The sequence below is a fragment of the Oncorhynchus mykiss genome, chromosome 6 (genome assembly GCF_013265735.2).
Source record: "Oncorhynchus mykiss isolate Arlee chromosome 6, USDA_OmykA_1.1, whole genome shotgun sequence".
NCBI classification, from domain to species: domain Eukaryota; kingdom Metazoa; phylum Chordata; class Actinopteri; order Salmoniformes; family Salmonidae; genus Oncorhynchus; species Oncorhynchus mykiss.
The window spans coordinates 39,343,523-39,367,066 of NC_048570.1; the positions used below are offsets into that span (position 1 = coordinate 39,343,523).

General features: G+C 41.9%; 1 protein-coding gene across 9 annotated transcripts in view; it reads right to left on the reverse strand.

Moving 5' to 3' along the window:
- Positions 1 to 23,544, reverse strand: part of aopep (aminopeptidase O (putative)) — a 121,501-nt gene that overhangs the window by 30,052 nt on the left and 67,905 nt on the right. For 6 of the 9 annotated variants that reach the window (XR_005052096.1, XR_005052097.1, XR_005052098.1 and 3 more), the window contains 2 exons: positions 21,805 to 21,867; positions 19,639 to 19,722 (listed from right to left, as the gene is read on the reverse strand). Coding sequence is in view for 5 of the 9 variants with exons in the window: in XM_036980083.1 (XP_036835978.1) it covers positions 19,639 to 19,722; positions 21,805 to 21,867 (147 nt within the window). In the remaining 4 variants the exon portion in view is untranslated. Of the gene's footprint in view, positions 1 to 16,669; positions 16,771 to 19,638; positions 19,723 to 21,804; positions 21,868 to 23,544 lie in introns of all 9 variants that reach the window. The other 3 variants (XM_036980085.1, XM_036980084.1, XR_005052099.1) reach the window with 2 other exon arrangements.

A 23,544-nucleotide genomic window follows, 5' to 3' on the forward strand; every position in this document is an offset into this window, starting at 1 on the left:
TGTCAAACTACCCTGTTGATCATACTGACTGCTGTTAAACCCCCCCTCTCCACAATTCTACTCCAAACCTGCCATCATCAATGACAGAAAATCTAGGATGAGATCGTCTTCAATAATTGGTCATTATAACCAGGAAGTGTGAGCCCAGTCTAATTGGTATGTGAGGGTGGCTAGGGGATGATCCGGAGGGGTGGCTAGGGCCACACAGTCTGGAAGATGGAGAATTTAGCATTTTTCAAACCCCTGAAACAGCTTTTCCTGCAATCGAGAGCCATAATCATTATGCTTAATTCAATCTAAAAAAACATGAATATTTTTCTGAATATCCAAGTGTTATTAAACTTGAGCTGTCTTGAGCTGTCCTGACCGGTGGGCCTTTTTTTAAATGAAACTAAATATGCTTTTATGCATCTTTGCTCAAATCTGGGTAAAAGATTGAAAGGAATGTGAGTCTTATTCAGTACATTTAGTTATTGCTTGCTTTTCTAAAGTCTACCAACCTTGCCAGCAGGCATGCCAGCTAAAAGAGTTAGCCAAGCTAACTACTTTAACTTGATTGATAGCCTGAAATGGCTTCTTGGTAGCTAGTTATGAGGTTAGGAGATTAGGAACCTATCTGCACTAGCTAAAAGCCAACTTCATGAAATTGCTATGTGGCTAGTAGTATTACAGAGAAACAAAGAAATCTGAGGGGGGCACGTTCCCCTGTGCCCCCGATGGGCATGACGCCTCTGTGCTGAGTCCCAGAGAGAAGACCAGGTAGAACTGGACTCTGATACATCATCATCAGCTCAATTCAATTCGGATGAAGACGCCATTTCCTCTATTCTTCTATATCCATCAGAGAAGTGATCCACACAGACAGAGGTTTCTCATAGCATAACATCATAATGCACACAACCACAGACAGTTTAGCAGAGGAAAAGAACACATGATATTCTGACGGAAAAAGCACAGCCTGGCGTTCAATTCAGACTTGGATTCTATGACATGTCTGGCATAATGGGTCGTGGTTTGGAATGCGCGTGTCTGTGTGCGCGTGTTTGGTTTGCTTCCAGTTTTCCAGCCTGTCTTTGACTAGAGAGCACCTGACCACAGAGGAAGCTGGGAAATGGGGTGTCCATGTTTGATCTCTGTGTGTGGTATGTATCAATCTGGACTGTGTCCCAAACCGCCCTTTATAGCGCACTACTTTTGACCAGAACCATATGGGCCCTGCTATATCAACAAGATCTCACACTTTTACCTATTTGACTTCAGATTCCGACGTTTCTCCAAACATGACATTTGGAAGTTTCTCCAAATGTCAAATTTCAACGGTTAAGTTTGGGATAGGGTTACAACAGTAGTAACTTGACAGTTAAGTTTAGGCATTCATTCTAAATGGTAAGTTAAGGGTTAAGGTTTGGGATAGGGTAAAAAAAAAAGAGAGAGAAAAAAAGCAATGGGATTGAACACGTGACCCTCGGAGAGCCAGAGCTTGCGGCTTACGCCCATCCCACACTCAGATAGTAGAATTCACAAGGCACAATTTCAAAATGTGGTTGTGCATCAACAGTTTATCTCGTATTATGTAAGTCACAGAGAGTCACTCAATAGCTCATGTCAGCAAAAACATTTCAGATTGTAAGTTAGCTGGACGCAAGACTATCTAAACTTGTAGTAATCATGGTTGAATTACCGACTGGGGGGCCCCCATTGATTTTGGTTGTCACTCTCACTCTGATATCATATTCAAAACTGCAAACATTCCACTCTACCCTATGGCAAAAAGCAGTAGAATTGCATGAAGTTTGTTATACAATTGCTCCATTTTATCTCTGCCCCATGTGTAGAATGTGTAGATTTGCGGCAAACTTGCTTTAAAACTGCAACATTTTCTCTTGGCAAAATATGTAGAACTGCAGGAAATTAACTGTAAACATTACATTTTGCTTAGGGCCCCCAAAAGGCTAGGGCCGGCTCTGACTGCATGTGTGCGTATGAATGTGGGTACGCAGACCCGCGAACCACTGCATGATGAGTTCAAATTTTGTGGCCTCCGCTAACATCAAAGTTCCCTGAGTTAGACTTTTGAGTTAGACTGCCTAAGTTAGACTGCCTGAGTTAGACTGCCTGAGTGCCAGCACATGCGCACACAGATACACACACTCAGATCTCAAAGACATGTAGTTATTGGATTAATGTGCGGGAAGCATAATCCCTGGCGTCTATGAACCCAGTAACATAAAGCTTTCATTACTCTGTGTGTGTGTGTGTGTGTGTGTGTGTGTGTTTATACAACAGGTGGGTCTAATCCTGGATGCGGATTGGTTAAAACCGCATTCCAGCCTGTGTCTATTCCACAAGTTACCACCGGCTAAAGCTATGACCTTAAAATGCATATTTACTCTGTTCCATCTGACTGCGCAATCCACTGTCTCATCAGCCCAGGCAGGGAAGTTATAAACTTGATCATCTCCGCTATAAAAAAGCAATTTTTTTAGACAAACATATCATTTTCAACAGCGGAGATTTGTAAAAACCCTACTGTCTGTCTCTCCGACATTTGCAACATTGTTTCAATATTCAAATTCGATCATCAGCTGTCCCATAGTAATGAACGTGTCGGGATTCGGGACGAGAGAGAGGCAGGCAGCGTCTCTCCCCCAGTCGAAATCATGAATCAGCTGGCATCATTTTTATGGACATATACAAAGAAAAGTCATTGAAAAAAGGCCAAATGAAACTAGGTGCAGCTAGTTTGCAGTCATTCCAGCTTCAGTTTAAAGTTATTGTGTTAGCTGTGTTGTTGGCTAGCTCCTCTGAACCACCGTGTCCTAACGAGAGAGCACATTTTCTATGCCAGGAGAAATCATGCCTCATTAGCTCATTGTTTATGTATCCAAAGAAATGTCACTAGAAAACAGCTTAAACAAATGCAGCTACTGTTGTTATTGTCTGCACTGTTTGACGTGACTGTAAGTTAGCCACAGTTGGCTAGCTAGAAAGCAAGGGATAATAACGTTGCCACCCAGTATGGCAATGGAACATTTAGAACGAACGACTGGGTCGCGTCCATAGATACAGAACAAAAAGACTGAACGACTGGGCCGCGTCTCTGGCAACCGAACCAATAGAACAAACGACCAGACGGCTTGGATAGCAACCCTAGATTTGTTTCGGGACTATATCTTGTGGAAGGATGAAATAGTCTGAATAAATTCATCAAAATAATATTTTTTTTAATGAAAATATGTCAATCATTGTTTGAATATGTTGGTAACCCGTTGTATAAAAGTGATAATGTCCTTGAAGCCGGTGTTTGGAGGATATATTGGCATGGTTTGCCCGGCCCGAGACGAACACACCTGTGCAAATATATCCTCCAAACACCGGCATCTCTGGCATTATCACTTAAGTATATCAGGGTTGGCCTCAATTTAGAATTTTGGAAAAGACTCCAAGACTCCAAAAAAAAAAAAAGGAAATTAGAATTAAATTGGCCACACATCACAGGAAGTAGAATTTAATTCAGTGCAATTAAAATAAATCCCACTCAGTCATAGAACATGAATTTCATTGAATCTGACAGATTACACTTCCACATACCAAATAATATATCCCTTTTCTCTGGAAACAATGTTCATATACTCTTTTGACCTTAGAATAGAATGCTTAGAATAGCCAATTATATTTCCATCAACCCTTTAATTTGTTTGGCTTCTTTTTGAATGGCTCAGGGTTCACCTGGGGGTTAAACTAATGCATGTATTTAATGTCCTTTTTTATGTTTTATGTACAAAACTGATATTTGCATAGACTACACCTAATATAGAATAGAAGGCATTTGAATTGTATTTCCTTTAATTCAAATTGCAATTCTGTATCCTGTTTACTACTTCAATTCAAGAATTCTAAACTAAATTCTGAATTAAGCCCTACCCTGGTGTGTGTGTGTGTGTGTGTGGTGTATGTGTGTGTGCGTGAGAGAGGGTTGAGGAGGCTAATTATGTCAGGGCAGTCTGAGGGTCCAGTGAGCTCTTCAATCAGTACCAGCACAGACATGTTTTAGCACTCAGTCCACCCCAGTCACACACACAGACACACACACACAGACAGACACACACTGACGCACACACTACATACTGTACCCCATGAAAACCTATGAATGAGGTGATGTCTGAATCACCCCTTTAGGTTTTATGTGAAAGTATTGATTCAGATTCCAACAGAAGACTGGCTGCTTTACAGAGAGCATGACTCAAAACACACAATGTAATTTACCCAACCACTCTCTGTCCTATACAATTAACTATGTGTCAAATTGGTGTTTGGTATAAATCCAATGTGAACTCTTGTGAGTGAGCTGTTGAATAGACACAGATGTTACCTCAGTGTATGTGTGGGTTTCCCTCTGATATCTTTTCCATTTTAGTGAAATGTCTCACCATTGTGTGTGTGTGTGTGTGTGTGTGTGTATTCCTGGGAGAGTCATAAAGCACAAAGTGGCATTATACTGAGCGACTGTCAGACGTTAAATGACATGTCAGGATGGGCACACATGGAGTCACACACACACACACACACATCACCAGACCCACACACACACCCAGACCCACACACCCAGATCCACACACCCAGATCCACACACACACACACACACACACACACACACACACACACACACACACACACACACCTCCTGTAGAGTGATGAGACAGGTAGTGAGCTTCAAATGCCCCCCAAAAACCAGACCTACTGCTGAGTGATAAATTAGACAAATACACCACAGACAGGTACCTCTATCTTTCATTCTATCTTTCCATCTATTTCTCTCTCTGGATATTTTCAACTCTCTGTCTAGATCCATACTTTCTTTCAATCTCACTATCTCTGACAGTCTGTCCATACTATAAAACACTCTACCTTTCATTTCACAAACAGTGATACATATTATGCCTTTTGCGCACATCCCTTATACTTTCCTGCAAATAACATTCCATTAATGATAGGCCCTACTTTTTAAAGGCCAGACTCTGGAGTGTGATAAAGAGGAAGGTGCTGTACCAATTACCAGCTTACATAAAGCATACATCTACGCAGTTCAAATAAAACCTGCATCTTTACAGTTGTGTGTCGTGTATGTGTGTGTGTGTGTGTATGTGTGTGTGTGTGTGTGTGTGTGTGTGTGTGTACACTGACTCAATAAATCAGCATTGGATTGATTTATGGTTTATAAGGCCAGGCCTGACACAAGTGTGCCATTGAGGCACACATACACACACGCTCGAGAGATTCCTAGCCAAACGTGTAATGCTAAATCAACAGATTCTTATTGGGGTGAAGTGCTTTATATATGAGAGATCAGTGAAACGGACGTTGTTTTAACATTAGGGAAGCCTCTCGGACCTCGGCTTCCCATGCAACAGTATCCTCTAGTCAATGGACCATGGTCCGGGCCACTGCTACGATGGAAAGAGTCAACTAAGAGGAGAGGAGAGAGATACTTCTGTTACCTACAGCTTTGTGCATACTGCTAATATGTTTGATAAGGGTATATTTCACTACACTTACAATAGAAGGAGATGTTTCATTCTCTCTCTCTCTCTCTCTCTCTCTCTCTCTCTCTCTCTCTCTCTCTCTCTCTCTCTCTCTCTCTCTCTCTCTCTCTCTCTCTCTCTCTCTCTCTCTCTCTCTCTCTCTCTCTCTCTCTCTCTCTCTCTCTCTCTCTCTCTCTCTCTCTCTCTCTCTCTCTCTCTCTCTCTCTCTCTCTCTCTCTCTCTCTCTCTCTCTCTCTCTCTCTCTCTCGGAGTGCATGCTGGGAGTGAGTCGTCAAGCAGGAGTGATTGTGAGAACGAATGGAATTTCTTTTCACTCTATTGGGTTTTGGTATGTACATATATATATATTGATTAGTTTAGTTGTTTTAAGGGTATATTGTTTAACTATCACTAAGCACGTATAGGGGTGGTGGGATCTTTGAGGTTGGTTTTTCGCGAGGGCACAACCAGCGGGTGGGGCTGGTTGCAATGGCCACTCGCGGAAATGTAGAGTTTGAAAAACTTAGTCGGAGGCATGGAGTAAAAATTCCTGCTGCGGCTGGGTGTTCAGTGGAAGAATGTAGCTTGGCTGTGGGTGCTATCATTGGGTATGATAGCATTAAATCAGCCTCAAGGATGAATAGCGCTGTAGTGATATTCTTAGATTCAATTGAAAAGGTGAATAAGATAGTTGAGAGGGGTGTTGTGTTGCGGGAGACACAGACGCCGGTATTTCCGCTTATGAATCCTGCGAAGAAAGTTATGCTTTCTAACGTGCCACCATTTGTTAGAGATGAAGTGTTAGAGCGAGAGTTATCTCGCCATGGTCAAATCGTATCTACAATAAAGAAGGTTCTTTTTGGATGCAAATCTCCGTTGTTGAAACATGTCGTGTCTCATAGGAGACAAGTGCATATGATTTTAAAAAAGGAAGGAGATGAACTGAATTTAGCGTTTAGTTTTAAGATTGATGGATTTGATTATGTCTTTTATGCATCTACTGAATCAATGAAATGTTTTGGATGTGGAAGAGAGGGGCATTTGGTGCGTAATTGTCCCGAGAATGAATGCGCTGAGCCTGGTAGTAGCTTTAGTGCGGGTGCAACTAACGTACCACAGCGAAGGGATGAAAATACTACAGGTGTAGGGGAAGAGAGAAGGTGGGCAGATGTGGTTGGAAAAGTAGGAGAGGAAGGCATTGTGGATACGGGGGCAATTGTTGTAGATCAGAACAAAGAGGGAGGGGAAACACTAGGTGAGATTGCGACTGCCGTCGCTGAGGTGGTGCTGGAAAATGAAATTGGAGGTCAAGAGGAGATTGAAATAACGGAAAAAGAAGCGGATGTTTTCAAAATACCGAGGAGTAAAAGGAAGAATTTAAGGGGTGGTGAAGGGTCTAATTCTAAGAGAAAGGTAGAGATGGATAAATCAGGTGAAGATGAACAGGTTGTAGAGATGGGGTTTTCTTCTGGGGAGGATAGCGAGAGTGAGTCATCTGACGCGTCACAACAATATAGTGAGATAGATGGGGTGGAAGGGAGGTATGGGATCGAGAAGATACGTCAATTTCTGAAGTTGACAAAAGGGAAGAAATATATGCAGGATTACAATGTAACTGATTTTTTCCCTGAACGTGAATTGTTTATTGAATCAGCAAAGTTTCTGATGTCAAAAATTACAGGGGGAGGTTTGAAAAGCCCTGAAATTGCTAGACTCAAGAAAGTGGTCACGAGAGTAATAAGTGATGCAAATTCTAAAGAAAATGAAAGAGTTCAGTTGCAGTTTTAACTCTGTAAAGAGATGTGGTGGCTGTATCTTCCTCTGTATTTTTTTCTTATCCATGAGCAGTTTTAAGATCTCTTCTTTAAACGTAAATGGGGCAAGAGATGTTAAAAAAAGAGCCATGGTGTATGAGTTAATGAGGGGAAAGAGAAGTGACATAATTTTTCTACAAGAAACGCATAGTAATTTGGAAAATGAAGTTATGTGGCAACAGGAGTGGGGGGGACAGTGGTGTGTAGTCATAAAAACTCAAAAAGTGGGGGTGTGGTTATCTTGTTCTCAAAAGGGTTTTTGCCTTTGTCATATGAGGTTGAAGAGGTAGTTGAGGGGAGGTTATTAAAAGTTAGAGCAAGGTATGAAAACATCAATATGTGTCTGATAAATGTATATGCCCCAGTGGTGACAGTTGAGAGGGTATGTTTTTTAGAGACATTATCAAATACCATTGAGAAATGTAACAAAGAAGATTATTTGTTTATTGCTGGGGATTTTAACTGCACAGTTAGCGATTTAGATAGAAATCACCAAGAACCTCATATAGCCTCAAGGACGTTTTTAAAACGCCTTATTGTAACAAATGAACTGTGTGATATTTGGCGGAGTCAACATGAAGGAACAAGGCAGTACACCTGGGCGCATGTGAGAGAGAACATCATCTCTATGGCCAGGTTAGATAGGTTTTATGTTTTTGAGCATCAATCTCAGGTCTGTAAATCAAGTGTGATAACTCCAGTGGGATTTTCTGATCATTGTTTAATAACAGAGGTGGTGTTCATTAACGATGTAAAACCTAAAAGCGCATACTGGCATTTTAATATAACTTTATTGAGTGATGCTCACTTCAGGAATTGTTTCAGTTTTTTTTGGGAGAGGTGGAGGTCTCAAAAGACCAGTTTTGTATCCCTTCAACAATGGTGGGATATAGGGAAAATCCAGATTCAACAATTTTGTAATCAATACACGGAGAATGTCACCAAGGATATCACCAGATCAATGAAAGCCCTAGAGATTGAAATAGTGGAACTCATGACGTTGGTTGAGACCACAGGAGATCGAGGCCATACTCAGGCCCTCAAGAGGAGAAAAGCTGCATTGGCAGATCTGCTGGGTATCAGAGCACAGGGGGCATTGGTGAGAAGTAAATTTCAGGGCATATCTGAAATGGATGCCTCATCCAAATTTTTCTTTGGTTTAGAGAAAAAGAATGGACAAAGAAAAATTATTCATTGTCTCAAATCAGCTGTTGGACAAGAGCTCACTAGCCCTAGTGAAATTAGAAAGAGGGCAGTAGAGTTCTATGCTGAGCTCTACAAGTGTGAGTACAAAGAGGACAAAACAGTGACACAGCAGTTCTTTGATGGGCTCCCAAAGGTGCCTGCAGAAGCTCAGGTTGAGCTTGAGCAACCATTGTCTTTGCAGGATTTATACACTGCATTAAATGGCATGGAAAATGGAAGGGCACCAGGCATTGATGGGCTTCCCGTTGACTTTTTTAAGTCTTTTTGGGCTATGTTGGGAGAGGATTGGTTAGAAGTAGCTAATGATAGTTTAACCGGAGGGTTACTACCAATAAGCTGCAGAAGGGCTGTCCTCACCCTACTGCCTAAAAAGGGTGACCTGAGGGAGGTGAAGAACTGGAGGCCGGTGGCTTTATTGTGTACTGATTATAAAATATTGTCAAAGGCTTTGTCCAACAGGCTGAAGGAGGTGATGGGGCAAATCATACATACGGATCAGTCCTACTGTGTTCCTGGCAGGCAGATAGGGGATAACATTTCTCTGATTCGTGATTTTTTGGACGTCTCTAAGGCTATTGGGTTGGATGCTGGTCTAATTTCAATTGATCAGGAAAAGGCATTTGACCGAGTTGAACATCAATATTTATGGCACACGTTTGAGGCGTTTGGGTTCAGCTCTGGTTTTATTGCCATGATAAAGGTGATATATGGTGACATTGAAAGTGTATTGAAAGTTAACGGTGGTTTGAGTGCTCCTTTTAAAGTGTGTAGAGGTATTAGGCAGGGATGTTCTATGTCTGGGATGTTATATGCTATTGCTATAGAGCCACTACTAAATAGCATTAGAAGTCGCATTGCAGGGGTGTGCCTTTCAGAGGATATTCCTCCTATTCGTCTTTCAGCCTATGCTGATGATGTAGTTGTGCTAGTGAAAAATCAAGCGGAGGTGGATAGTTTGAGTCTAATGGTTGATCGTTTTAGGGGAATATCCTCTGCAAAGGTAAATTGGGAAAAGAGTTGTGCTTTACAGATTGGAGAATGGTCTGGAGGGATCATGGCTTTGCCAGGGGGGCTGGAATGGTGTAAGGGAGGTTTTAAGTATCTTGGAGTGTATCTAGGAGATGAGGGGACTATGGAAAAAAATTGGAGTGGGGTGGTTGAAATGGTGGAAGGGAGGATGAGGAGATGGCGTTGGTTACTATCTCGTATGTCATATAGAGGGCGCACTATTATAGTTAACAATGTGATTGCCTCTGCACTGTGGCATCGGTTGTCAGTTTTAGAACCACCATCTGGCCTTCTGGCTAAGATACAGGCAATTATTGTGGATTTCTTTTGGGATAAATATCACTGGGTTCCACAAAGTGTTTTGTATTTGTCAAAAGAGGAGGGGGGACAAGGTCTTGTACATCTTGCTAGTAGGGCTGCTGCTTTCCGGTTTCAGTTTATTCAAAGGCTGCTTTATGGACCGGAAAATGTGGTGTGGAGAGGGGTGGCAGGTCTTATATTACAGAGGGTTGGAGGATTAGGTTTAAAGAAGGCTTTATTTCTGGTTGATAGTAGCCAGATTTCTAGGGAGGGAGTACCTCCGTTTTATAGAGGCCTTCTCAGAGTGTGGAGCATAATGAAGGTGTCCAGAAGAACTTCAGCGGAGTCAGTGCATTGGCTGTTGGAGGAACCTCTGGTGTATGGGGCGAGACTGGACTGTACAACTGCAGCTGTTCCACATTTCTCCAAGATTCTGGTGAAGGGGAAAATCATCACCTTAAGACAGTTAATGGCCATGGCTGGGCCCGCCTTAATGGATGGAAGAAGGGTGGCAGAACATTTGGGGATGAGGTCGGAAAGGATTGTCGGACAAATGCTGGGGAGCTGTAGGAAGGCTCTGTCAGCGGAAGAATGGGATATGCTTAGTAGCCACAAGAAGAAGGTGCAAGATGAAGAAGTCTCATTTCCAAAACTAGGGATTACACCAAATATCCCAGAGTCAGAAAGAAAGGCGTTATTGCTGGATTTGAGAGGGTTGGAGGAGGTGGGTTTGGATGAGGTGAATGGGAAGGAATTGTATAGGGGGTGTGTCAAGGTGTTGAATAAAGATAAATTGAAAAATAGAAAAGATACTCCATGGAGGGTAAAATTGGGCATTGATGACAAGGTAAAGCCAGCATGGAGAGCACTGTACAAACCACCGTTACAAAAGGGTACTGGTGATATGCAATGGAGGGTTTTACATGGCATCATTGCAGTTAATGCTTTTGTATCTGTTATTAACTCAGATGTTAGAGATGGATGTCCTTTTTGTAATATAAGAGAAACCATTTTTCACTGTTTTATGGAGTGTGAGAGGATAAAACCGCTATTGGAAATGTTGGAATCTTTGTTTAAAGCTGTAGGGGAGTTTTTCAATAACACTGTTTTTATTTTGGGGTTTCAATATAGTAAACAACAGAAAAGAAAATGTCAAATGTTAAATTTTATTTTGGGACAAGCTAAGATGTCAATTTTTCTGAGTAGGAAACATAAGATAGAAACGGGATATGGGCAGGATGTAAGATGTGTTTTTAAAGGTTTAGTGAAAGCAAGAATAAAAGTAGATTTTGAGTTCTTTTCAGCTGTAAAAGATCTCCTATTATTTGAGGAGAAGTGGGCTTACGAAGGAGCACTTTGTTTTGTAGAGGAGGGGAAATTATTTTTTGCTGCTGAAATAAGTTGAATGTATATGTTATGTATTTATTTTTGTTTAGGAATTACATTTTGTTATTTCATTTCTGAAAAGGCAGTGTGTCATTATTTATGTTAACACTTGAGTAAAAAATAAAGGTTTTATAAAAACTCAAACTCTCTCTCTCTCTCTCTCTCTCTCTCTCTCTCTCTCTCTCTCTCTCTCTCTCTCTCTCTCTCTCTCTCTCTCTCTCTCTCTCTCTCTCTCTCTCTCTCTCTCTCTCTCTCTCTCTCTCTCTCTCTCTCTCTCTCTCTCTCTCTCTCTCTCTCTCTCTCTCTCTCTCTCTCTCTCTCTCTCTCTCTCTCTCTCTCATTAATCTAAGCTGAGAGGAATCTTTCCCTCTGGTGTGTTTTGTGGAATGCAGTAATCCACTCTCCTGTGGTTGTGTGTGTGTGTGCGTGTGCGTGTATAATAGAAAGCACATGACTCCATGGTGGTGTCCCCTCCCCTCCCCTCCTAACCATAACCCTTCAAATGCTCTGTTCAGGTGGGTCACGGTACGGTCTGAGGAATACTGGGTGCACATGGTTAGGGCACGCAACATGGGATCACAGAGGTAGACATACCATACACCATGACCTGTCTACCAACCTCAGACCAGGTTGGGGCATAATTCACGCCATTGAATTACTTTAGAGTTGTAAATCTTTCATTCTTTACCTCCCGCCATCAGAGACCAGGCTGGTAACCCAGTGTCTGGTAACGCAGGGGCCAACGTGTCAGTAATGGATTGGGTTGTCGTCTTTCAGACATGCACATGGCACAGGCCTTGTGTGTGTTTGTTAGTTTCTTTGTGTGTGTGTAGTGTTGCAGGTCCAGCAGACGTCGTAGTGTCTTTCATCAGAGGAGTCTAGCCAGGATAGGGGTCCTAGCTGGACCTAGCAGCAGACGAACCAGAACCAAACAGCCCTGTTTGTCATGCCCTGACCTTAGAGATCCCTGTTTATTCTCTATATTTTGGTTAGGTCAGGGTGTGACTAGGGTGGGTGCTTTAGTTTTTGTATATCTATGTTTTCTTTTTCTTTGTTGGCCTAGTGTGGTTCCCAATCAGAGGCTATCGTTGTCTCGGATTGGGGATCATACATAGGCAGCCCTTTTTCCCACCTTCAGTTGTGGGATCTTGTCTTTGTTTGGTTGCATGTATTTTTGCACGACGACAAAGCTTTTCGTTTTTTTTTGCTGGTTAGCATCTGCGTCATCTCACCACATCCGTATTGAGCGAGTCACTGCTCAATACGCTTCCTGCTTTAGTTTTTGCTTGTAAGCAGGAATCAGGAGGATACAATTATGGTCAGATTTGCCAAATGGAGGGCGAGGGAGAGCTTTGTAAAGGTTTATTCCTAAGTTTAGGTTAAACGGATTTATGTTTACCTGCATTAAAGTCCGCGGCCACTAGGAGTGCTGTCTCTGGATTGAGTTTATCTTTGAGTTAATTTTTTATTTTTACAGGGACAGCGCACATTAATCAACATTTCAGTAAAAGTGCCGGTTTTAGCCAGCTGGATAATTTTCAGCCGCAGTCCCTGGGCAGGTTATTAAAAACAATTATAATATAGACAATCATTGAGCAGTGAGCACACGCAGAGCAACATATAAGACAGAGCAACATAGAACAAAAAGCAACAAGACAAAAAAAAACAACAAAGTGTTTCCACACCTCACAAGCTACAGACAACAGACAACATGGAAAGCGGCAATACACAGCTAGGGATTATGTTCACAAATCTGATTGGCCTTTAGCCATGTCTTCATGTTTTTTTGTGAAAGTGTGATAGGTGGTGCAGTTATGTGTGTCTGATGGCAGTGTATTCCAGACATGGGAAGCTCTCACAGAGAAAGCGGATTTACTAAAGGTGCTTTTCCTTAAGGGAACTATACAGTCACCTCTCATGGCAGACCTTGCTGATCTGCTGCCATATGTTTGGGTTTTCTGTTTAACAAAAATACTGAGTGGAGGGGGAGTCAGGCCATTGATGAACATGTTCTTGTTTGCTTATGACCTTATACAGCTCATTGAGTGCGGTCTTAGTGCCAGCATCGGTTTGTAGTGGTAAATAGACAACTACGATATAGATGAAAACTCTCTTGGTAAATACGGTGGTCTACAGCTTATCATGAGATACTCTACCTCAGGCAGGGAAAACCTTGAGACTTCCTTAATATTAGATTTCCTGCAACAGCTGTTATTTACAAATAGACACAGACCGCCACCCCTTGTCTTACCGGAGGCAGCTGTTCTATCTTGCCGATGCCCCGAAAACCCAGCCAGCTCTATGTTATCCATGTCGTCGTTCAGCCACGACTCGGTGAAACATAAGATATTACAGTTTATAATGTCCCGTCGGTAGGATAGTCTTGATCGGAGCTCATCCATTTTATTATCCAATGATTGCACGTTGGTTAATAAGACTGATGGTAGAGGCGGATTACCCACTCGCCGTCGGATCCTTACAAGGCACCCAGACCTTACTGGATTAAGCGTACATTTTTGTTAAATGTAAATTCGTTAGTTTAAACTCCAACTTTCCCTCTATCTTGTGCCAACATCAATTCTTTTCATGTCTTGGTTCCAATAGTTCATATTTTTTTCTAAGAGATTGTCAGTTGGATATGCTCTCTGCAAGGTTTAGATGTCTTCCATATCACAAAAACAACATGGAAATCATCATCATCTCCCTCGTCATGGAAATAAATGTATTTCCTGTTACCAATTCATTTACAGTTACTATGCCTTTAGTTGTCCATGTGGACCAACTTAGCTTTGAATTCTGAAAAGGAATCCAAGGATTGTTGTGCTTTTAGGAAGTGATATTGGTTCCTGTAGAATATGTTTCATTTTCTTCCATTTTGTTATTGTGTTGTTCATTTTCTCAGCTTTAGATTCTGGGGATGAGCATGCACATCTTAAATATGTACCCATTGTTCCTCTTTAGTGTATTTAACTATATGTTGCATGTAAAAGCCTTGGGTAGCGAGGTTAAAACCACCCTCGGACTTGTGTAACTTTTATTGTTGTTCTATTCATTTTATTTGCTCATACAGTATAAAGTCTGTTATTACCGATTAAACTTTTTTAAAGAATGTCATCAGTGGGGTAATTTGTATTACCGAAAATAAATACAAAAACTTTGGCTGCCATGCCATTCTAAAGAGGTTTATTCTACCTGTAAGATTTATGGGAAGATTATTACATTTACTTAGATCTGCTTTCATATTGTTGAGTAATGAATTTAAGTTATCTTTATATATTTTTTGTTTATTGTCACTTATTAAGCATCCTAAGTATTTCAAATTTTTGTGGTCCAAATGATTGCTGTAGATACTGTAGTGATATATTTATTTTTTCCTATTGCCATTATTTAAAAATAAAATCATTTTTGGTATTCTGAAAACATTTTTAGCAAAGAGGGCATTGAGTTTTCAATATTGGTCAGGTATATCAGGCGATCATTTTCAAATAAATTTAGTTTATATTCATGTTTACCAATACTGGTACCTGTTATATTTGGGTCCGGTCTAATTCTTTCTGCAAGTGGTTCAATTGCTATTGCAAACAGGAGTGGAGTGAGTGAACATCCCTGTCTTGTGCCCCTTTCTAAAGCGATTTTATCAGATAATGTATTATTTGTTTATATTTTTGCTTTAGGACAGTTATATAACATGTTTATTAAATGTATTATTTTATCTGGAAAGTTGAGAGCTTCCAAAGTTTTGAATAGAGAAGGCCATTCAAGACAGTCAAAAGCCTTTTTGTCATCAACAGCCATTATTGATTAATCTATGTCTTGTTTCTTTGCGTATTGTATTAAACTGAAACATGTTCTTGTATTTGTTTGTAAGTGTCTATTTTAAATAAAACCCTGTTAGGTTGCTATGTATCAAGTCTGGGAAGACTTTTGATATTCTATTGCTTATAAGCTTTGTTATTATTTTATTGTCACAATTGGGGGTCTATAATATGGGTCTTTAATCAGAAGGGGACTCTCCAGATTTTCCTAGTTTTAGTATAACTGAAATAACTGTTTGATACATGGAACTAGGAAGTATTGATTTGAGTGACATGTTTGTTGTCATTTGTGTAAATAGGGGGGCTACATTGTCCCAAAATGTTGAATTGAATTTTATGGGAAAGTCATCCATTCCATGACATCTTTTGAACGCCAACATTTTAACAGTCTAATACATACATTTCATACAGTACATGCAATCGCAATAATAATCATTTAAAATGCATTTCAAAAGAACAGAATGGCATATTTTGAGTTGAAATATAATACTGTGCTTTGAGTGTTGCGAGTTCACGTTGGGAGCGGATGGAATCATGGTAATTCTGCCAAAAAGTTAGATTTTGAAATGGAGTTCAGAGTTTAATAGTCTTTCTGATACTATATAGACATCAAAATGTTTACCTGCCTCTGTCACTTTCGAGCTGCACTGTTCATCAGATTCTTGATATGCAATTTAACAATTGATAATATTCTCACCCATCATTTAAAGACTTGTCTTTCGGCTAAACCCCCAAAAAACCATGGGGCAGAGAGAAAAATGTACAGTTTTATAATACTGTTGTACACATTTTGTCATGAGGCTGAGAGACAATTGTGCAGTTTGAAAGCTAATTTCCTGCAAATCTACACATTTTGCCATTTTGATGGGCCATCAGTTACGCAGGCTGACTGCCAGTGAGTGATTTGCGGTGAATGCAGGGGGGGGGAAATTTATGTCCTCTTAAAACTACTCATAACACAAATTTGGTTTGTGATATTAAGATTCTAACAATGATAGTGTGTTATATAGACATATTTAGTAAAAGTCAAGGACGGGGGGGGGGGGGGGGGGGGGACATGACTTAAAAAAATACTTTCTTTGAGTCAACATGATTCTCTTGGCTCTCCTAGTGTTAACACATATAAGTCCCATTATAAACACGTCACGACCACTGCAAAGGAACACTGAGGTCACCATGCTATATTTAAGCAATAAATATATTTAAGCTCCTATAAGTCGATCTGGATAAGAGCGTCTGCTAAATGACTAAAATATAAATGTAAAAGAAGTGGTACAGTCACTGTTGACTTGACTTCAGGAGGCAGCAGAGGGAGGGGGCCGGTATGCATAGTGCCTGTTGCTATGGCAATCAGTAAACGGTGGATTGCGTTATATAGGACAGGTCATCACCTAGGTGTGAATGAGTTGATATTGTGTTGATCGGAGACTAATTTCCCCCATTTTCCCTCAGTCTCTGGAACATTCCCAAGCAGTGTACAGCAAGAAGATTTACCACAGACAAGCAAAACAGAACAGCCCAATTCTTGGTGTGAAGGGTTTTGTTCTAGCCCAACTCTCACACACCTGATTTCACTAATCAAGGACTTGGTGATTATAATCTAACCATCTATACTCACATTAAAAGATTGGATGGAAACCTGGTTAGCGACTGGGATGTCGGCCAAAGAAGCTGTTGCCCGCCGGTGTCAGACTGCCTTCCCCTACAGGGTTTCCTGAGCTGATTAGCAGGGGCAGAGAGACCCTCTCATTACACCGACCACAGATGAAAATGAGAGCAAAATGAGGCCCATTACCACAAGAGCATGACTAATATCCTTTAGTAGACCCTTGATACACCCACATACATACACACATACTGTATACGTATGCGCACAGCCACAGACACATACATACAATCATGTGCACACCCACACATACAAAGACACACAAACACACAACCACATATACACGTACACACACATATGCATGCAAACATACACACACACACACACACACACATACACGGTACATAAAAGCGATGAAGGGAAGGAGGTAATAAAGTCTGGCTCTATTAAAGTGACCCTGATCTCAGGCTTCTCTCTGTGGGGGGGTGTCTGACTCTCTATACACTGTGACTGTGTGTGTGTGTGTGTGTGTGTGTGTCTAGACCTCTAATCATCTATGATGTCATTAGTGCTAAATGCTACACTGGCTCTGTCTCATGCCTGATGCCTTTGGCCAGTCTGGACTAGGATCCAGTCAACAGCACTCTTCTCTTCCTCACTCCATTCTTCTCTTCTCATCTTGTTCTGTCAATTCTCTTGTCTCATCCTTTTTCATATTTGTCATCATCTCTTCTCTTCTCTCTTGTAGTCAAATATTTTCTCCTTATTTTCTACTCTTACTCTACTCTCTCCAGGTACTTCTCTCTCGGTTACAAGATTCTAGTAACATCCCAGATTTTCCAGAAATCCTGGTTGGAGGATTCCTGATTTCCTGCTTATCACTCCTGATTTTGGGAATCTGCCAACTAAGAATTCTAGAAAATCTGGGAATTTGGGGAAAGTTACTGGAATTTTGCAACCCTCTCTCATCCCTTCTATCCTCTCTGTCTTCTGCTCTCCTCTCTTCATTATCCCTTCACCTCTCTCTTCGCTCTTGTCCACCCTCTCCCCCATCTTTCATCCCTTCTCTTCCCCTGTGCTCTTCACTTCCTGCTTTCTCTTCTACCTTTCCCCTCCTCCCCCTCTCCCTCTCTCCTCGCCGGTTTTCATAGCCGGTCTGCTTGGTGATTTATAGACCTGTGACAGGCAGATGGGGGAAGAGAGGGGGAGGAGGGGGGGAGAATGCGGCAGGCACGTTTGAAGGAGTAATATAAAATACACCTGGCCCATCCAGGCCCTCCCTCTGTACACAGAAACAAAGAGAGAGAGAGAGGGATGATGGGATGATGGGCAGCAGGGGAGAGGCATAGGGAGGGAGGTGGTGAGAGGTGGGGTGGGCCGAGGTGGATTGGGTCGTGTTTCCTTTCAGGATGGCTTTTATGGCGTAACTTCAAACACTGAACGCCCCCCACCTCCCCTCCCTCCCTCTCTCCCAGACTATTGTGCGTGGCCAAGCGAACAGTAATTGGCTATTCTTTCATGGGTCTGATTTCCGTACTCTCCCTCCCACAGGAAGAGGCCCTTTCGCTGCCCCTTTGTGTGTGTGTGTGTGTGTGTGTGTGTGTGTGTTTGCCCCCTCAGAGGCCATAAATATGCCAACCTGCAAGATGAGGTGGTGAGGAAGCTGTTACCCAGGCTGTTACTGGAGGAAGGCTGTTTCACAGAAACAACTCTTGCTAGGTTTAGGAGTTTGACTCAAGTTCAGTTAACGTAAAATATCTAACATGAGAAGGTCCCAGATACTAATATTCAAAACGACATGTATTCTAATAGACAAAACGACATGTATTCTAATAGACAAAACAACCTGTATTCTTATAGACAAAACGACATGTATTCTAATAGACAAAACAACATGTATTCTAATATTCAAAACGACATGTATTCTAATAGACAAAACAACCTGTATTCTAATAGACAAAACAACCTGTATTCTAATAGACAAAACGACATGTATTCTAATAGACAAAACAACATGTATTCTAATAGACAAAACAACATGTATTCTAATAGACAAAACAACCTGTATTCTAATAGACAAAACGACATGTATTCTAATAGACAAAACAACATGTATTCTAATAGACAAAACGACATGTATTCTAATAGACAAAACAACATGTAATCTAATAGACAAAACGACATGTATTCTAATAGACAAAACGACATGTTTTCTAATAGACAAAACAACCTGTATTCTAATAGACAAAACAACCTGTATTCTAATAGACAAAACAACATGTATTCTAATAGACAAAACAACATGTATTCTAATAGACAAAACGACATGTATTCCACACTGAAGAACAAAACAGGTGCCATACTAACTTTTCACTTATATTCATCGCAGGTCAGATACTGTTAATGCACGAATGGTTCGCGAAAAACTCCCTGTCAAAATTATTGTATCCACCGAATCCTTTGCGAGTGATAAGTACATGCTAAAGCCTCCCGTTAAAACGCTCAGTAGCAGCTAAGCCAGGAGGTTCATTATCCCAGGCAGTATTATACAGGCTAAAGGTTCCTAGACCTCTGTGGTTTATACTGTAGGTTGGTGCTGGCTCATTAGTGATACAGGTGTGTGTGTGTGTGTGTGTGTGTGTGTGTGTGTGTGTGTGTGTGTGTGTGTGTGTGTGTGTGTGTGTGTGTGTGTGTGTGTGTGCGCGAATTGCAAACACACTCGGAGAGAGGCACAGTCTGGAACATGACGTGTTGATGCTATACCCCGGGACACAATGGAAATGCAGCATAACTCTACACCTTAACACGGCTCTAAACATACTAGAGAGAGAAGGAAAAGCATAGGGAGGCCTAGAGAGAGAGGGAGAGAGCAAGAGAGAGAGCACTTGGAAGCTCTGAGTCAGTGAAAGACACACTGAGGCCATGAGCGCATGAGATAGAGGTCTATTTAAAGCGTCACTCGGGCCAAAGAGGGCTCGTACCTCTTTGAAGTTCACGTTCAGTCCAGCTTTCTTCCGCTTTCTGCCTTTTCCAACGCTCGGACTGAGACCAATCCATTTTGCTACCTGCCCAGGGAGAGGGAGGGAGAGAGGAAGGGATGAGAGAGGAAAGAAGGAGAGAGATAAATGAAGAGAGATGGCAAGGGGGAGGGAGAGAATGAGATGGAGGAAAAAGAGAGAGGGAGAGAGAGGGAAAGTGAGAGAGAGGGAGGGAGGGAGGGAAGGAAGGACAGAGAGGGATGGAAGGAGAAAAACAGAGAGAGAGAGAGAGAGAGAGGTCAGGGTAAAAACAGCACACATCTAATATGAGTAAGTAACTACAGTATAAACAGACTTTAGGCACACATTCCATTGCTTACACTGTCTCGCACACACACACACACACACTCATTGCAGGGCTCCAAACTGCGACCATTTAGCCACATTTTGGGACCCTTTAACTTGGCTCTGAGAGCTGCACATTCTACCTGGTCACCACATTCTACCTGGTCACCATGAATTAAAAAGTCATATTTTTGGGGCAGAAAAAAAACTGGATTTTGTTTAACAGTAAAGTGCATTATCCTCATGATTCCTGTAATAAAACGGTCTGCCCTGCCACTGTGCCCACCTGTTCCATTGGGGCTGGCTGCTGTAATGAGCAAGTCTCTCACACTCTCTCCCCCCTCGTGTAACCCCTTGTGATTGTATAACATTTCAAAATGCAATTGCGAAAAAACAAAACCATTTTGGAAGCAACTAGTTATCCATATTAAAGAGATGAGGTTCTCAGCATTCTGTAGGTATCATCTTTATTTCTCAATGATCATCATTGATCTCAAAGCACACTGTTTTACAATCAAGATATCTGATATGGCTTTGAAACACAGAGTGCGCGAAATTGCGCATCGGCCATCGCGGGTGCACTAGGCCTCATTGCAATTCTTACATTTACTGTTAGATTAATACATGTCGACTAGCAGTAGGTGTTATATTTAAAGCAAGCGATCTAGCTAATGTGTTTTGAGTTTCCACTGTCTTATGTGGTGAATTAGCACCAATTGAATTAGGCCAATAGATAATATTAGTGCCCATAAAAATGAAAGCAAGTTCATCTCTATTGAACAAAAAAAATGGGCAATTCTGGAGCCCTATTTTGACAGTAAAATATAACAAAAGTTCATTGTAAAACCAAAAATGTATGACAATCACTGGATTAGGTTGCAAATCAAAATATGTGGAATCATTTATTGAATAACACCTCAGTAGCCTATTACACCTATTAATCAAACATTGTATACTTTATAATGACTTTATAAGACGATGATTGAAATTAATTTGATTGTGTGACGCCGTGAAAAACAATATCTGTGTGCCACCAAATCATGGGCTGGTGCCATCGACTGAAAAAGTTAGTGGCACCAGTGCCACCAGGGGAATATGTTAGTCTGGACTGGAGCCCTGTATAGACACACACACACGGCTGCTCGCACGCAAGCCCCAACAGCGAGTCAAGTGGTGAAGGTAGAGACAGACAGCGTCCTTGCCACGACAATATAACAGTCCCTACAGAGTGTGGTCATGGCTATACTACCAAAATGCCGTAGACAAGCACCCTAAATACAACTTTATCTATCAATAGCGCATATTGCAGGCGCACACAGACACACACACACACACACACACACACACACACACAGACACACACACACAGACACACACACACACATTTTTTAGTCAGATCTGTTATTTCGTCTTTCCGTCAGTAAGGAATCCTCTGCCTGTAAGGTACAGACAAATAAAAAGACAGTGCTTCCCCACTTTCGCAACAGATGTATGTATGGAGAGAGACGGTGACAGAGAGACGGAGATAGAGAGGGGGAAAGGCTGCCACGGAGAGAGACGGAGATAGAGAGGGGGAAAGTGGGAGAGAGAAAAGGAGAGTGAGAAAGGCTGCCACGGAGAGAGAGCGAGAGAGTGAAAATGTGCATCAAAACAGCCGAGGAAACAACTCCAAATCTCTGTGAGCAGGTGAAGGAAAGAGGGGACGAAAGAGAGCAATAGATAGAGGGAAAGAGAGAGAGAGAAAGGGGGGAAAGAGAGCAATAGATAGAGGGAAAGAGAGAGAGAGAAAGGGGGGGAAAGAGAGAGGGGGAGATGTGTCCTTACCTCCGCTTTGACGTCTTCCACCAGCCGAGTCTGTGTCCATACGACACTCCCTTCACACAGCCACTGAACGAAAGAGGAGAGGAGTGAGTGAACCAGTGAGAGGAAGACAGAGAGAGAGAGAGATTGAACAGGAGAAAAAAGGAATGTTGAGCAGAGGGCAAGAGAGAGAGGGAAGGGGAGGTAGGCAAGAGAGGGGGAAGGAGAGGGAGGAGAGAGAAGGGGAGGGAGGAGAGAGAGAAAGAAAGAAGGGGAGGGAGCAAGATCACTTGTTTCTTTCTGACAGAAACTCACGGTTTGACTTTGGAGGATGATAGAAAGGAGTAGGAGATTGGAGGAGGGGGGGTGAGTGGAAGGAGTAGGAGATTGGAGGGGGGTGAGTGGAAGGAGTAGGAGATTGGAGGGGGGTGAGAGGAAGGAGTAGAAGATTGGAGGGGGGGTGAGAGGAAGGAGTAGGAGATTGGAGGGGGGTGAGTGGAAGGAGTAGAAGATTGGAGGGGGGGGTGAGTGGAAGGAGTAGAAGATTGGAGGGGGGGTGAGTGGAAGGAGTAGAAGATTGGAGGGGGGGGTGAGTGGAAGGAGTAGGAGATTAGAGGGGGGTGAGTGGAAGGAGTAGGAGATTGGAGGGGGGTGAGAGGAAGGAGTAGGAGATTGGAGGGGGGGTGAGAGGAAGGAGTAGGAGATTGGAGGGGGGGTGAGAGGAAGGAGTAGGAGATTGGAGGGGGGTGAGAGGAAGAGGGGGAAGAAGAAGAACAGAAGGTGGAGGAGAGGGAAAATCCCCTCATTAACAAAAGCAGTGTTTAGAGCATCCCACAGGACTAAGTCACAATCTCTTGTACGCCCACACACACGCAAAGCGTACACGTAAAGCACGCACACACGCGCGCACACACACACACACACACACACACACACACACACACACACACACACACACACACACACACACACACACACACACACAGCACTTAACCTTATTAAAGCTTTCACCCAAGCCACTATTCAACTTTGAATCACAGAGAGATGGTGAGAAGGATAATAAGGTGGAGAGAGGGAGGAGAAAGATGAGAGTAGAGAGAGGGGGGGGGGTAGAGTGAGAAAAGAGAGAGGCTAGCTGTGTGACTAACAGATCTGAGACAGAAGTGTGTAATCAAATACTACAGTGTGTACAGAGAGATTGAGAGAGAATCCTATCAAATCAAAAAAAGTCAAGCTGACAACCTAAGAAAATTAACAACAATGACAAATGGTTTGATGAAGAAATCAAAAACATAAGAAAGAAATTGAGAAACCTCTCCAACCAAAAGCATAGAGACCCAGAAAACCTGAGCCTACGCCTTCACTATGGTGAATCACTAAAACAATACAGAAATACACTAAGGAAAAAGAAGGAACAGCACGTCAGAAATCAGCTCAATGTAATTGAAGAATCCATAGAAACTAACTAACCTCTTCTGGGAAAATTGGAACACACTAAACAAACAACAACACGAATAGTTATCTATCAAAAAACAAAGATGTTTGGATAAACCACTTCTCAAATCATGTTGGCTCTATGACAAGAAGCAAACAGCAAAAACATATGTATGATCAAATACAAATCTTAGAGTCAACTATTAAAGACTACCAGAACTGACTGCATTCTCCAATTACACAGAATAAACCACAGGACAAAATACAAACCCTCCAACCCAAAAAGGCCTGTGGTGTTGATGGTTTCCTAAAATAAATTATAAAGAATAC